At 37.0% G+C, this 15,709-nt stretch overlaps 3 protein-coding genes and 1 long non-coding RNA gene across 9 annotated transcripts in view; 3 read left to right on the top strand and 1 right to left on the bottom strand.

Moving 5' to 3' along the window:
- Positions 1 to 202: 202 nt before the first annotated feature.
- LOC105453944 lies at positions 203 to 6,422 on the bottom strand. Of its 3 annotated transcripts, none has more exons than XM_011696240.1 (3): positions 6,175 to 6,422; positions 2,475 to 2,562; positions 203 to 1,051 (listed from the first exon to the last, which is right to left on the bottom strand). In XM_011696240.1, the coding sequence occupies exons 2-3, from the start codon at positions 2,549 to 2,551 to the stop codon at positions 538 to 540; spliced, it is 591 nt and encodes a 196-aa protein (XP_011694542.1). In that variant the 5' UTR covers positions 2,552 to 2,562; positions 6,175 to 6,422; the 3' UTR covers positions 203 to 537. The 3 variants fall into 3 exon arrangements, with proteins under 3 accessions (XP_011694542.1, XP_011694539.1, XP_011694540.1); XM_011696237.1 differs by lacking the exon at positions 6,175 to 6,422 and adding an exon at positions 2,710 to 3,043; XM_011696238.1 differs by lacking the exon at positions 6,175 to 6,422 and adding an exon at positions 2,710 to 3,043 and having other exon boundaries at positions 2,475 to 2,607.
- LOC105453943 lies at positions 5,587 to 13,479 on the top strand. Of its 2 annotated transcripts, none has more exons than XM_011696235.1 (5): positions 5,587 to 5,986; positions 9,739 to 10,373; positions 10,460 to 10,629; positions 11,308 to 11,497; positions 12,433 to 13,479. In XM_011696235.1, the coding sequence occupies exons 1-5, from the start codon at positions 5,950 to 5,952 to the stop codon at positions 12,619 to 12,621; spliced, it is 1,221 nt and encodes a 406-aa protein (XP_011694537.1). In that variant the 5' UTR covers positions 5,587 to 5,949; the 3' UTR covers positions 12,622 to 13,479. The 2 variants fall into 2 exon arrangements, with proteins under 2 accessions (XP_011694537.1, XP_011694538.1); XM_011696236.1 differs by having other exon boundaries at positions 5,587 to 5,788.
- On the top strand, positions 6,209 to 6,966 carry LOC105453942. Its single transcript, XR_974938.1, has 2 exons — positions 6,209 to 6,297; positions 6,417 to 6,966. It is a non-coding gene; the product is annotated as an uncharacterized LOC105453942 (long non-coding RNA).
- A 587-nt stretch (positions 13,480 to 14,066) lies between the features above and the next one.
- Positions 14,067 to 15,709, top strand: part of LOC105453945 (succinyl-CoA ligase [ADP-forming] subunit beta, mitochondrial-like) — a 4,639-nt gene continuing 2,996 nt past the window's right edge. Inside the window, exons 1-4 of one of the 3 annotated variants that reach the window (XM_011696242.1) lie at positions 14,067 to 14,177; positions 14,259 to 14,401; positions 14,774 to 15,033; positions 15,108 to 15,270. In XM_011696242.1, coding sequence (XP_011694544.1) covers positions 14,345 to 14,401; positions 14,774 to 15,033; positions 15,108 to 15,270 — 480 coding nt within the window. In that variant the 5' untranslated portion in view covers positions 14,067 to 14,177; positions 14,259 to 14,344. Of the gene's footprint in view, positions 14,203 to 14,258; positions 14,402 to 14,773; positions 15,034 to 15,107; positions 15,271 to 15,709 lie in introns of all 3 variants that reach the window. The other 2 variants (XM_011696241.1, XM_011696243.1) reach the window with 2 other exon arrangements.

The raw sequence follows: 15,709 nt of genomic DNA on the forward strand, positions 1-15,709 counted from the left end.
ATTACATTGTGCAAATATTTTTCAAATTTATTCCTTAATTTGATATTTATTATTGGTAGAATTGATTAACTTCGTTAAAATATACAAATGTTTTAACAACTTTTCTAAATTTAATTAGCAATCGCTCATCTTTGGTCTTACCTTGAATTAATTATTTTTATTAATTAATAATATATGTTTGGTACTATTTAATGCAATATTATTCCAATTTTTTCAATTTTTTATTTAAAAATGTCATATAATACATAAAGTTACATTTTTCGCCAAAGTATAGGCGCAGTCAACAATTTTTAACAGGTTTTCGGTTATTCACTCGTCACAGTTTCTGGGACACGGATGCTAATGACATTTCAAATTATATATAAATATCAGTATATTATACGGAATGTCGTTGATTATTTTATTTCCGCGTTTTCTTTACTTCGTTTGTCATTCCCATATTTTCAATAGTTATTTTCTTAAAAATTTATTTATATATTATAAATTCCCGATGATATACGTTTCCCCAATCATATATGGTATATTCGCATGTTCCAGTTAGGTATAACCAATTCTAATCGTGATGGTTTCAGCCGTAACGATGTCCAAGGTTTTGCAGTCTGTGGGGTGCGACCAAAAGTTCGCTTCGTGATTACAAACTTGGCATTTGAAAAAGAACTGCGTTAGTAACCCACGGCGACGAGAATGTATGAGAATCCAATCTTTAAATTGGCACTTAAGTTGTTGTACATGACTGTCGAATGCTCTATGCATCTCTTTCAAGAAGAAAGAAACATTTATAATACGATCACCTTTGGGTTCGTGCTCCTGAATATGATTGAAACCCAAAAGGTCTTTCTCGTTGATAACAAGAGGATCTTTATCCTCACAGATTTGAACATTTTCGTATGTACCTATACTTATTGGCTTTGTGTTCGGATCTATTTCTAGGGTACTAATTTCTCTCGTATTCGTCGAATCGGGTGATCTTGCTAACTCGTTGGATTCATTGTCGAAAGCCTTAGATTCGGCTGCTTCCGAGGCTGCTTTCATTTGCTTTAACAGTTGCCGTCTAACAAAAAAAATAAATAAAAATATTAGTATACAAGATAAAAAATGTACAGAAAAACATTTTATAAAATACTGATATTTGAAATGTATCACATATGTAACATATTCATTACGTATATAATTCTATAAAATGTGGATCCTTTGGAAAATAATCCTTTACGTCTTTAGTATATTTTGTTATTTGATATTTTACTACTTAAATATATATACAAAATTGAATATTTCTAGTGTTTATTAATCAGAAGAGGAAGACGCAATATTTATCCTCTCTTTTTGAAATAACAGGCTAATAAATTAAAGTACCAAAATTAATATTTACGATCAGATCTTTATTTATTATGAATATAGTATTTCTAGTGTTTATTAATCAGAAGAGGAAGACGCAATATTTATCCTCTCTTTTTGAAATAACAGGCTAATAAATTAAAGTACCAAAATTAATATTTACGGTCAGATCTTTATTTATTCATAATAAATAAAGATCTGACCCTAAATATTAATTTTGGTACTTTAATTTATTAGCCTGTTATTTCAAAAAGAGAGGATAAATATTGCGTCTTCCTCTTCTGATTAATAACACTAGAAATATTCAATTTTGTATATATATTTAAGTAGTAAAACAAATACAACAAATACAATACAATACCACAAATACAAAAAATTGAATGATACTCTATATTATAAGAAAAAATTGGTAAATGACATTGAAAAATAGCATGTTCCCTTCATATTATACAGGTACAATGCCAATTTCTACATGAAAAAATATCACAAGCAATTAAATAGTATGACGCAATAGATTGCATGTTTTGCTTATCTGCAGTACACAGTGAAATTAAAAATTATTAAAGCACAAAAATATGTAATAAAACATAAACTGAAAGATTAATACAAGGAAATATAAAAGATAGACACATGTGAGCAAAATGCTGTTGCTGATGAGTGATTTCTAGTATCTATTTTATCAAGATCAAGTCTTAATTTTGAGTCTTGGACTTGCTGCCGTGACTCACACTGAAAAGGAAACGTTGCGTGTTCTCCAACTAGAATTAATGAATTAATTATAATTTGAAAATTTTGTAGTTGCAGCTGAAGAAAACTTAGTAAAGTTGAAATGTTCCACTTTAATTTTACTGAATAAAATTATACAATTATGTTAAAACATTGTTGTTTAATCGTTTGTTAGACTTAATTTTTTCTAATTTCTATTTCATTCTAAAATGTGAGTCAATAAACAATTTTTATCATGAGCTTAACATGAAACACAAATTGCTATATGGATCTGCAGTGGAAACCTGAGCGAATTTGCTACTAATCTACCAGTGAATTGCTAGCGTTTTGTTATTTGAACACACAGTAATATGTATAACATTTTATGACAATAAAACAGTTTCATATGTGATGATATAATTGAAGATACTAACCTTTTAACCCATCCTTTCTTCATAGAAAGTCTATGACGAGAGGGAGGTAAATGTTTGTTGGATGTTCTTCCCATCATGTGAATATAATCTATCACACCATATAAATATTTTTTTTTACTATAACTTTATTGTACTGTAAATATAATAATTTAATATATAAACGTCAAATTTCTGGTACGTTATAACCTATAACGCGAGTTGATCTCTCTTATGCTATTGTTTTGATTACACGTACCTAATGATGTTATTTTCGTATTTGCTACTTTATAACTGTTATTGAGTCATAACTGATATAACTTGACAGTTCGGTATTCTGATATCATTGTAATTGCTATGTACAAGAAATCTTTCGAAGGTTAGATTTGTTCACATATTGATTAAAATCCTCAAACATTTTTTCATTTAAATTTTAAATCCATATAGAGAAATGCTACCAATATGTCAACAGTACGCCAGTAAATTCGATCATGATTATAGCAAATTCTTCTATTTATTTAGCCTCCAACCGGGGACAATACTTTCGGCACTTTGATTTTCACCCGTTTATTCAACATTCGTGTGTTTGTATTTTGTAGCAGTATATTTAGGTTGGTAGCATTACCTAGAGCCTAGAGTCCTAGATAGAGAAAACTGCGCGCGACGGACTTATTGCAGTATCGCAAAAGTACTAAAAAATATTAAAAATGGCGTCAAATTGCAGACGGATTATGAGATATATCCTTAATGATAAAATTTTTTAGTATATATTTAATATATTAATATATATTTTATAGGTAACTAATATTTTGCAAATGCGAATCGCAATGTTTAATTCTTTAGTTTAGAGACAGTACACTTGTGGACAGAATTGTTACGACACTTTTTTGCATGCAACTAAAATGTTCTAATTTACCGTAACAATTGTTGATGTAAATTTATCAATTTGGCAGCCATTTATAATACCGATGAATCAATCATATGATTGGCCATTTGCGATCCAATCAGAATTGGTAAGTCCCAAACACAATAGATGTAGTAAGCTTTAAGCCGTAAGAAACTGACCAATCATAATCGATTATTCTCTTCACATTCGACTGCGATTGGTCAACTTCTTACGGCTTAAGGCTTACTACACCTCTTGTGTTTCAGGACTAATCGATTATTCTCATCGCATTTGACTGCGATTGGTCCATTTCTTACGGCTTAAGGCTTACTACATTTAGGTCTTCTTCACACTGAACGCGGAAATTTTTGCCTCGCGGCAAAATGCGACGCGGTAGCCAATAAGTTTACAGCTTCTTAAAAAAGATAATACGTCCATTGGTTATCATTTCGCATTTTGCCGCACGGCAAGCATTTCCGCGTCCAGGAGCCTTTATTGTGTTTTGTGATTAATACCGATCGCGTTTTTCTGATTATCTGGGACTCTACCGAGAGCAAAGGTTTTCAACCATGCCTAATTCCCTATTAGGGTGCGTTTCTACTGAGTGCGTCATGCGGCGTTATTCTAATTGACCAATTAAAACATGCCATTTTATTGCATAATTTGCCGCGCGACTCTTTGTGCGACGCATCGATTAGGTTACTCTAGAGTCGTAGATTATCAGAGAAGCGCAACTGGCTTATGGCAGTATCGCAAAAGTACTAGAAAATATTAAAAATGTACTAAAAATGGCGTCGAATGGCCAATCATAAGATTGATTCATTTGACAGCCATTTATAATACCGATAAATCAATCTTAGGGCGAATTCACACCTTGACGGAAAACAGAACAACAGAAGCCAATCAGAACTTTCATTGGTAGCAAGAAAAGCAGAAAGCAAAAACTATCGATTACCAACGCGAGTTCTGATTGGCTTTTCTGTTTTCCGCTTTTCTGCCAAGGTGTGAATTCGCCCTTATGATTGGCCATTTGAGAGTCCAATCAGAACTCGTAACACCGGTCGCGCTTTTTTGACAATCTAGGACTTTAGGTTATTCTAGAGTCCTAGATTATCAGAGAAGCGCGACCGGCTTATGGCAGTATCGCAAAAGTATTAGAAAATATTAAAAATGGCGTTAAATGGCCAATCATAAGATTGATTCATTCGGCAGCCATTTATAATATCGATGAATCAATCTTAGGGCGGATTCACACTTTGACAGAAAAGCGGAAAACAGAAAAGCAGAAGCCAATCAGAACTCGCATTGGTAGTTAATAGTTTTTGCTTTCTGCTTTTCTTGCTACCAGAGCGAGTTCTGATTGGCTTCTGCTTTTGTGTTTTCCGCTTTTCTGTCAAGATGTAAATTCGCTCTTATGATTGGCCATTTGCGAGTCCAATCAGAACTCGTAACATCGGTCGCGCTTCTCTGATAATCTAGAATTCTAGGTTACTTAAGGCAATGCCGGAAGGTCCGAAAAATTTGCATGAGGTCGATAAAACAGTCTGTTCAATTTCAATGGTACCTTTAAATGAACTTTTTATAATATCTTCTGTGTCCTTATTTAACTTATTGAAACGCCATCTCTTGCATAATCCAACACTTACTACTAGACGCAATTTTTGCTGTTTTTACCATTCCGTAATTTGGTTATGCGTACGAATTATCACAAATTACAGTTCAATGGATATCTTTTTTTCTACGCTTTCAATCGTAGCTCAAAAGGCTTTGTATTATTCGTTCATGTAATTTATGACCTGAGGCGTAAGCATTTTGTATGTACTACATATCAGCTTTACAACTTTTACACTAATAAAATGTTACGTTAGGCGATTGCTGTTTTTAAAATTTTTTTCGATTTTAATACAAATTCGTCCGTCTCAGATCACAATTTTATATCTATTTTAATCCTCTGAAAGGATTTTCAATTCCGTTCAATCAATTCGGAAAAATTTACTAAACTGTAATGTGTCGGTAATTTCTACCTTCCAGCATCGCCTTAACATTCTAGAAATAAAAGAATCTTCCTTTGTATAAAATTCCGGATCGCGAGGCGAATAACGCAATAAAATGAGATGTTTTGATTGGTCAATTTGGATGACGCGCGCAGTGGGAACGCACCCTTAGACAACCAATCGAGAAGCTCGCCGCGAAATACATATCGCCTTTCTCATTTCTCTCGACATCATGGCCGTTCGCGGCGCCACTCGCGCCACGGTCAACCAGTCACGGTGACGGACGATCAGCAGTTGTTCAGTTCTCGGCGGTTGTGTATGTACTCGCGTGTGCCGTGTGGCCGCGTCTCGCGTCTTCGTTGTGTCGTGTTTGTTCTCGCAAGTAATTTGTCGCGTTGTCGATGTTCGCGGACGGAGCCGACGGAGATTCGAGGTCGCGCAACGAGCAGGAAGAACCGGTTGGACGAGTATCGCGCATCGCGTTGTAAACACGCGCGAGATCTTGGCACGAGAAATTTCGGAGAAGACATAAAAGAAAGAGAGAGAGAGAAAGAGAGAGAGTGAGAGTGTGTGAAAAAGAGATAAGAGGAAAGAGAGCGAGAGCACAGAATCCGCAAAAATGTCAGAGATTGACGCGAAAGTGAACATGTCGCTCGGTAAGTCGCCAGAGTCCCGACGGTCTAACCGTTTCGCCAATAATCCCGGCTGATGTGAGCCCACGTTGCGTCCCTCCCGCGTTGGGAGTATTGTGAGACAAAATGGCGTCGGCGCCAATGTTACATACATACGTGCGTTACGACATGCCTGCGTACGTAATGCGTAGAGAAAGAGAGAGAGAGAGTACCTGCATTTGTTTTTCGCTTTTACAATAAGGAAGACGTCATTTCTTCCTTCCCCCCTAATCTCTTCCGGAGGAAGAACCGGTGCTGGAAGGGCGCATGTAGAAGCACGTCGGAGCACGTCGTTGGTACACAAATAACCTGTCTCGTGGAGGCACACCGATCGATCGATCGATCGATTCGATGGCGCGTTCGTTAAAACAGGATCGCGTGGGAGGAAACGTAAACGTTCTCGCACGTTTTTCAGGAAGAGGAGCTAGAACGGCGGAGAAGGCGGGGAGTCTCCTCGGAGTTTCGTTGTCACGTAATTCTCAATCGTTGCTTCGTCGACCTGACCGCGATCGCTCTTTCCAGGCCAGGAGGAAAACGGACAAGGGAAACGTAAAATGAGACACCAGAAGAGCGATAAACGGGATTCCACGGTCAGGATTGTGTTCGTAATTTATTTAACCATCAGGAGGAGGAGGAGGAGGAGGGTTTAGCAGATTGACGGGAGATTCGATAGAAGTAGCGAGGAGCGATAGGACGGTTCATGCCGGCAGGTTCGTGCGCAGGGGAGTCGTTCCACGATTATGTTAAATAATCGTATTCCACGATCGCGATTACTTGTCTCGGGAAGAAATCAGCGTCCGCGAAAACATAGGCGTATCCTCTACGCCTGGGAGATGTGATTGAAATGCCAGAGACGAAAGATAACGAGCTGAGAATTCACGCCAGGATAAATAAAGCACCGTTTCATTCGCCTCAGCTGAATCGCATTCGCGACCGCGCTCGTCTTGGGAAGAAGCCGGTATCTAGCAAGTATACAAGTGTATCAACCTTCACGGGAAATGCGAGCGAGCGTATCTCGGGAAAACGAGAGTTTATATCAGGGACGTCTTATGCAACATAATTTTATATTTGCGTCAAATAACCCATACTCGACGATCCATGCGATCGCTTGCCTCGAAGGACACCGGTTTCCAGAAACACTTGGGCGCCTCAGCATTCAGGAAACGCAATCGGAACACGAGAATGTGAGTTGAAGAATTCACGTCAAGATGTTACGTACAGAACAGTTTTGCAGAGTTTTGCAGTCACCTCAAATAATCATATTCCGCAATTGTATAGTCAACTAGCCTCGAGAAGAGAGAAACGAGATTCAACACTTGACGCCAGATTGTTGTGTGTAAGACACTGTTTTATTCGCCTCGAATAATTATATTTCGTGAGCCGTGGCTTGCCTCCAGGTATCCAGGCAACGTGGGCATGTCGACGAACGGAAACGCGCGTAATAACGGCAAGCAGTTGCCAGAAGCTCTTTTATGAAGAACTGCATCGCATTCGTCCATAAACGATTGTATCTCGCAATCGTAATTGTTTACGATCCTCTTGCCTTTTATTGCACGAAAAGAGCAACGTCTATGATTATGCGACAGGAAACTCGCATCATCGCGGAAACATCGGGAGAGCACGTGTGTCAGGAATTTCTCGCCTCGGACGCTCCTGGGATCGTCCGGATGAAATTTTACATCGACTGCATCTACATAAAACACTTAATACTTTTTGGCCGCATGAATCAAAGTTGCAAAGTTGCTCGGTATCGTATAATTGTATCACGTACACATTGATTGATTTTCCGTTTGAAAATTATTTATCAAACAACGACGACCCCGTTGAACGCTAATTTCGAATGGCATCCGGAAAATCGCTACCCTCCCGGCTTGCAACGGCGATGGAATGACCCACGGCGGCGATCGAGTTACGGAGAAGAGAAGTCGGAGTGAGATTTCTGTTGCAGCGAGAGGGGCTCATAAACCGGCGCGCTGCTGCCGGTATAGATAATAACGCGATGCATTATTACGTAATCCAATCGTTGCATGCCGATCTTCCCGACGATTAATTCCCGTTGGGGGAATCGTCCTGTGAGAGAAATAAAGCACCGATAAACGCTTCAAGTTCCAATATATTACGAGAAAAACGATGGACGACAAAGCAGATCTGTGCCGAGGAGTATTTCGGGAGGCTGCGCCAAGCGTCGTGATCATGACTCATCCCTCGCAAGAAAAAATCAACGCTCTCTCTTTCGCGTGTGGGACACTTGCTTGCGCAATCCTGTATTTTTATCCGTTGCAGTTGCGGGCGACTCTTACATTCGCCGACGAGAGCGGTTGCCAAATATGGGAAACGGGACTCTTTCTCGCGATACGCATATACCAGGCACAATGCCTTATTCTCTGCTACGCGAGAAGCTCGTGCGACCGGAGCAACGATTCGGCGAAACGATTGAATTTCGTTTTTGTTTCGCTCCCCCGTCGTGCGCGACGTGTACGAGCCATTTGGCACGAGAAACCTGCAGACGCGAATTAAATTCTACCTTCTACGATCTGTGGAACGCTACTCCAAATTAATTTACAATTTATTGACAATGCATTAATATAATATATTTACTGGCAATTTGAAAATGCAGGTACTCAAGTAGTAGGCAAGCTGGTTTTAATAATGTTCCAATGACGTCTTGGTCGTTTTCGATGTTTGCAAGCAATCCCGGGGAGCGGAATTATGTTGTATTTTACCTGTTACTTATATTTGTATCAATCAAATCAACATGGCAATTTAATATGCGGGCTCTTTGAAAATCTTCTCAAGTATAAATGCTATTAAGAGATAACAATTGAACGGAAGAATTGCCTCGTCATAAGAAGAATTACTGACTGCGGTTCAGCGGTATAGAAAAGTCTAAAAGTAACGAAAAGAAGAAGACAAAGTAGATCCCTGAGAAGCAACGTCGCATTAACGGAGAGAAACGCCGGCGTGTCCCTTCTTTAATCGCGCATCACTTCAAAGTGATCCGTATAAAGCATCGGATGACAAACGGAGATAGAGATTGAAAATCAAAGTGCAATGAAAAAAAAATTGCATATCAACATCTTAAATATATTCTGAAAGCAGATGATAAAGATCAAACGTTATTTAATTTTTTTTTTAATTATATTTTTTGTTTTTTACTAATTCTTTTATTGGGTTTTAATATTTAATTATTCAGCTATTTTATTGGTTTTCAGAAAAATCGGCATTACTTGTAATTGTTTTTCCATGATGTTTGTAAATTAGTATCCTTGTTACTTAACTTATTAAATGTTAATATTGTATGATTTTTATATAAAACTCGAGGATAATGATTTCCGAAACGATTATCTACTAATTTAACGATCAGAACTTTTGTTTAATTCTTTGATAAGGGACAGAAAAATACATGCCGCAAAAGAAATATATTCGTGAGGATTGCATTCCACGTAGTGTTTACAAGCATATTTTTGCAGGCAAAACCTTTTTTTGTGGGATTATGAATACGATGATATTTCTTCTCAGCAATCGTCTTCGGCGAGATGCATATATAGATGCCGAAACGATCTAAATTTCACTCGAAACAAATCACTCGCACTTCTCATGCTGGGATCGTGCCAAGATCTAGCTTTAAGTGTCTCTCGACTCTTAATTTCGCAAAGATTAGGATTGCACCGTCGTCGCACGTTTGTCGTGCCGTATACCGAGGCATCATTAAATGACGCTCTTTTCTTCCTTTTAAGATGAGATCATAAAAATGGAGAAAAAGAAAAAGAGCGCGGCGAGCAGCGGAAAGACCGGCGGCGGCGGCGGCGGCGTTAAGCGCAATCGTGGCGGTGCCGTACGTGGCCGGGGTGGATTTAGAGGAAGAGGCACGAGAATCAAGCGCAATGTCGGGGGAGGAGGAGGACCACCCACCCTGAAGAAGCAACAGCAGATCTGGCAGCAACGTAACGCAAACACCGCGGGCAACGCTCGCGGCGGCTTCGCTCGGAATCGCTTCAGGAAGAACGGCAATCTCGCGCGATCGCGCAGCAACCTGAGCCTGAATCGGAAGGCGAACGGAGGCGCGAGAGGAGGCGCGTTCAATGTGCGCCGCGGTGGCAGAGGCAACAGATTCGGGGGCGCGGGCGGCCTGACCCGCAGCCGCAGTCGCACGAACCTGACGTTCAATCAGGGCGGCTTTTTCACGAGCAACAAGAGCAGCCCGCTGAAGCGCACGAACAGCCTGCCGAATCTGCGAGATCCAAACTCGGTTCACAATCGCCTGGGTTACCAGAGCCCCGCGCAGATCGCCTATCGAAATCGCGTGAAACGAGCGAAGCAGCTGCTGTTGCAGAGGCAGAATCAAAGGCTGAGCATACAGAATCAATTCAGAGTGAGTATATTGTGTATTCTGACATACGTTCTTATGTAAAAATTATTTATCAAGCACTGACTGATGACGCGTGTGAATTATTACAGATGGCACAGGCCAGCCAGAAGACCGCTCTGCTCTCGATGCAGCCGAGAACTTTGGGAAGGCAGCAGATATTAACGTCGCAACGTCGCTTCATGACCGGTGGACTGCGATCTGATCAGATCGCTCACGCACAGAGACGGGCGCAATACGAACAGAAACTCCTACGAATGAAGTAGATGATACACTTTGTTACATTTATTTTAAATCAAATTAATTCAAAACCGTACAGTAAATGAGTCAAATGAGCCAAGCAAGATGTTAGTGCTATTGAATAAAATTATAATTCAAATAAAATTAAAATTAGTATTAATAAAAGAAAAAGACGTTTTGATCTCGCATTAGTTCTCAGTGTGATCGCAATATTAAACTTACGTACATTTAAAATATAAAATAGTCGAAATATAAGTAATCATAACGCAATAATCAGATTTTGACTGTTGTATAATTTTGTAATGTAACTTCAATATTATGATTACACTGACGATGATCTAACGGATTAGGTCGAAACGTTTGTTTTATTAATTTTATTTATTAGCAGTATTATCTTGTGTGGCTCCTTTACCCATTTACTATACGATTTTTAATTTATTTTGCCAAGTTTTTTAAGTTTTTTTTTTAATTAATTCGTTAGAATGGTTACTCTTTCGTATACCATATGACTATATAAATAATTTATATAAATTGTAGAGAAAGATATTTTTGGTTTTATTTAATTTTACATAAGTATTTATATATACATATATGTATATAGAGTTTATTGATAGCTTTCCGAGGTTGTTTCGTAAAAAACAGAGAGCTAATTTTTTTTTCTCCGTGAAAGACAGGATGTCTAAAATATAATATGTTGTAGCGCCGCTCGATTGACTCCTACTCCAAACGTCAATTTCATGTGCACACTGGGAAGCGAGTACATACCTACCGCCACACGTCAGCGACCACTCACCCTCGTGCAGAGCCGACAGCCTGCAACGATCACCAGCCCACGACAAATGACCAGAGGACGATCGCCGTTCAGGCAAAGCGCACAGGCTTTAAATATGGTATAAATTTTTCTGGATTAACATTTCTCTAATGCAGCGTCTACAATGAGATTTAAGACTTAAGATTTAAGAAAATTAACCAATCATGTTTTTATGTGAGAAGAATAATCAATTGTGATTGGCCAATTTTCTTAAGTCTTAAGTCTCTAATTGTAGACGCTTAAAATATACACATATCTATGTTTCTTTCTCTCCTTACTTTTATTTTAGCCGTTAAGTTACAGATGATCTCTATTCGCTTTTCCGTTTCAATTTAATTCAGTTTGCAGTATTGATATTTAGGGGTAAACAGAGTTGCTTTTTCCGAAAATCTAATCAGCGATGCTTGTCAGCGGTGGAATGTTTAGGAAAAAAGATAAAAACGTTGAAAATGGAAAAAAAAATATAAATGACCCTGCTTTTTTAGCGAGAAATAATCAAGTAATAAATGGTTTCTAGATACCTTTTTTGGTAGAATAAATCGATATAATTATTATTTGAGTAATTTATAATAAAAATTATAGATTTAAAGATATGAAAAAGAGTGACAAATTTTTCTTTTTATACAATTCAACATTTAAAATATTCTAAAAGCGAAATTTTCACTATCCTTTATCTTCATAAAAGTGAGAAAAGGTGAAAAGAAGTAAAATTATAATTTAGACGAAATTATTTATTACTTGAATATTTACCAGTAAAATGACAAGGATTAATTACTGTTATCACTTTCAATTTTTCTTTTGCGGATACCCCACTTTAGTTTCGACTGTATTTTTGAGAAAAAAAAAGCAATTCTTTTTATCCTCTTTTTCTTTCAAAATTGCGATTTAAAATTAAAGAGTTATACGAATTTAAAACCCAAAAGTAGGTTAGAAAAGGGATTACCTGAAATGTAATGGCTTAAAATATTCAATCGTTCCTTCAGACGACGACTGATATCTTTGTTGAAATTGCAGATTGGCCGACCATTATTCAGCCGACAACGCTCGAGATCGAGATCACGATCACGCTCGCGTACGCACAACACGACCGCGTCCGACTCCAGTGGGGACGTCGACGATCGCAGCTTTAGCGAAGTTATGTACAGCCTGTCGGGGAATCTCGGCATTACGGGGCGAACTCTTAACGATCGATTTAGCTTTTAAGTAGTTGGCGTCGCAAATTCGGCTTTTTATCGTTACGAAACAAAAAAAAAGCAGTACCTTTTATTTTAACACTATAGACAAAATGCTGTTACTTTTCTTTGTTTTATTAAATACGCGAGCGTTATTGATGTTAAATCACCATAGTGCGTTAACTAATACGTCTTCACAAGTATCTTTTCATTTGCTTTACTTACATTGATTTTAGCCGAAATATCGCCTTTTCACATTTGCATTGTTAATGTGTGCAAACTCTACGTTTTTAGGGATTATCACGATAGACAGTGTCACACTTTCATCCGGAGTGTAGTATAGCGTGGATAGAATTAAAGAGAGCGATTCTTATCTATCATACGATTAAAAAGAAGGAATCTCATTTTTTTATCTACGTGCAATAATTTTGTATGAAATCTTCAGTATTTTTTCATTACATAGGAGGAAAGATGTTATTTAAATACGTATAGTAATTTCGAGAGCAATTTATTGAAACTTCGATATGTAATGTGAAAGAAAATTAGCTTAAGTGATTACGTTTTTCTGTATAAGATAAAGCATACACTTTCCAAATGTGTTTTGTTTTTGCTTTGAGAAATATACAAATTTTGACGATTAGTTATCAATCTTTTTAAATTTATGTTGCATTTTAGATGATCTTTGAAACATAAGGGATGATTTAGGTATTATATGCAATCTGTAATTCACGTGTATGTACATTTGCATATATATATGCAATCTTATAATTCATCAAACATCTGTACATGATTACATTTTTTTTCGTGCGTTTAGTAAAAATTTTGATTTATGCTTTAATTTGCGAGATTGTAACAATATGATTAAAATATATATTGATGAGAAGACAAACCTTTTTTGAATTATTTTGAGTTTAATTATATAAGATTGTCTCTATTTAACAGATAGGTATAATTATATAGTTGCATCAAAGATTTTTAAATTATTGTTGAAGTGCGAATTTACATCGTGACGTAATATATACTAAACGTATTATGTCTCGTATAAATATAAATAGTATAAATATATATTAAACGTATTATATTTACAATTGGAAGCTATTTCAAATCTTGACACAAATCTTTACATGTTTCTCTCAAAACGAAGTATCTCGTCCAATTTTTGAAATAATTTATATATATATATTACGTATTATGCATATTTCTGACTGCGCGTTAAGTTTTGCAATGCTGACTTTATTCATTGTGTTCATCTCGACGAATGTGCGCATATTTTTTAATCATATAGGTTTGTAATCGCAAACTTATAAAAGCCTTTTCCTCCAAGAAGTGATAACGGACGTTGAATATGACGCAGTTATAGAAGTCTATTCGAAAAACGTGGTGGATATTTTTAACGCGAGCATATATCATAGTGCCGATTGAAGTATCGCCCGAGAATGAATCGCGGTGGCACTTATCGGCGTTGAAATGAAAAAAAAAAAAAATAAAGAAATGAGCATAATATGCACTCATCGCCTACTCGACTCAGTGTCAGTCACACGGATGTATGTACACGGAATCATCACGGAGTGTCCTCGTGAGTGGCTCGTAAGTGAATTGAAATTCATGCAGGGTAAATAGGTCTGTCGGAACTGCAAATAAAGTATCAATTTCAATACAATTTGTCAGTAATTTTACAGGAAGCGAGGATACCACGGATGACAATGATGTGTATAGCTATACGTAAAAATTCAAGTTGAACTATTGCTGTCATCATGTCGTTCATGATGTCATCTTTAGTGGGAATGTGCGCGCGAAGAATAAACAAACAGGTAAAGATAATCTTACATCTCATGTTCATTTCTACGAATGTAAATTAACTTTAATCTCGGTTTAATTTATTCTTGTAATTTTTAGAATTAAAAAAAGATGAAAGTAAGTTAAATTGTGAGATTAAAGTTATAATCTACATTGATAGAAATGGACATTACTAATTGTAAGATAAATTACTTTATTATTGAATGTAGGAAATTAAATTATTTATGTATAAATAATTAATTTAGTTCAAGTTGATTTTAATAAAAAAAAATGTTGAATTAAATTATTTATTTATACATATATATAAATAGATTAATCCTAATAATTTTTGTTCGTTAATCTGCGTGTAGATACATTCTTTACATAAGATGCTTTGTTCCCCGCAGTTGTTAACGCATAATGTTCCGGTTGTCAAACAATTGGTGCGAAATTTGGAGGTACACGAGCATATGGCGCACACCTTATTGAGGAAAGCCGGTATTCCGACCCCGCCTTTTTCGGTGGCAAAGACGCCCGACGAAGCCGCTCGTCTGGCCAAGGATCTAGATACGAAGGACCTGGTGCTGAAGGCGCAAGTTCTGGCTGGAGGTAGAGGGAAGGGACAGTTTAAGGATAGCAATGTCAGCGGCGTCGAAATGTGCGATACGTGAGTACGTGAATCGTAACGTTGCACGAAATAAAGAAACAGCTGGAAACGACGAGAGATCTCTTCCGTTGCAGCCCCGAGCAGGTAAAGGAATTGGCGGAGAGTATGATCGGCAAGGTGCTCGTGACTAAACAGACGGGCGCGGCTGGAAAGATATGCAATTCGGTGATGGTGACGGCGCGTATGTTTCCGCGTAGAGAGTATTACATAGCGGTCATGTTGGAACGTACCTTCGATGTAAGATTATTTTACATTATTATTTTAAGTAAGATATTATTATTTCGATATCATTTTACATATATAGAATATATAGTTCTATATTATTTATCCCACATATAGTGGCCATACTATTAGACACATTATACTTTTTACAATTAATTGATCTCCAAGAATCATATTTATATTATACTATGACCAGGGCTGGGCAAAATACACCATTAAAGTATTTAAAATACAAAATATAAAATACTAGGAATCTTAGTATTTGAATTACAAAATATAAAATACTTTCAATCTTTTGATTTGAAATACAAAATACAAAATACTTCTTTGAAATACAAAATACTTTTTAATTTAATCTTTCAATTACAATAATATATAATATTAAACTCCCCGCTTTAACAGGCCCCTCTCCACTTTTAGAGAGAGAGAAAGAAAAATTGTTTTACTCTCTTAA

Source organism: Wasmannia auropunctata, unplaced genomic scaffold, assembly GCF_000956235.1.
Source record: "Wasmannia auropunctata unplaced genomic scaffold, wasmannia.A_1.0 LD335992.1, whole genome shotgun sequence".
Taxonomy (NCBI): Eukaryota; Metazoa; Arthropoda; class Insecta; order Hymenoptera; family Formicidae; genus Wasmannia; species Wasmannia auropunctata.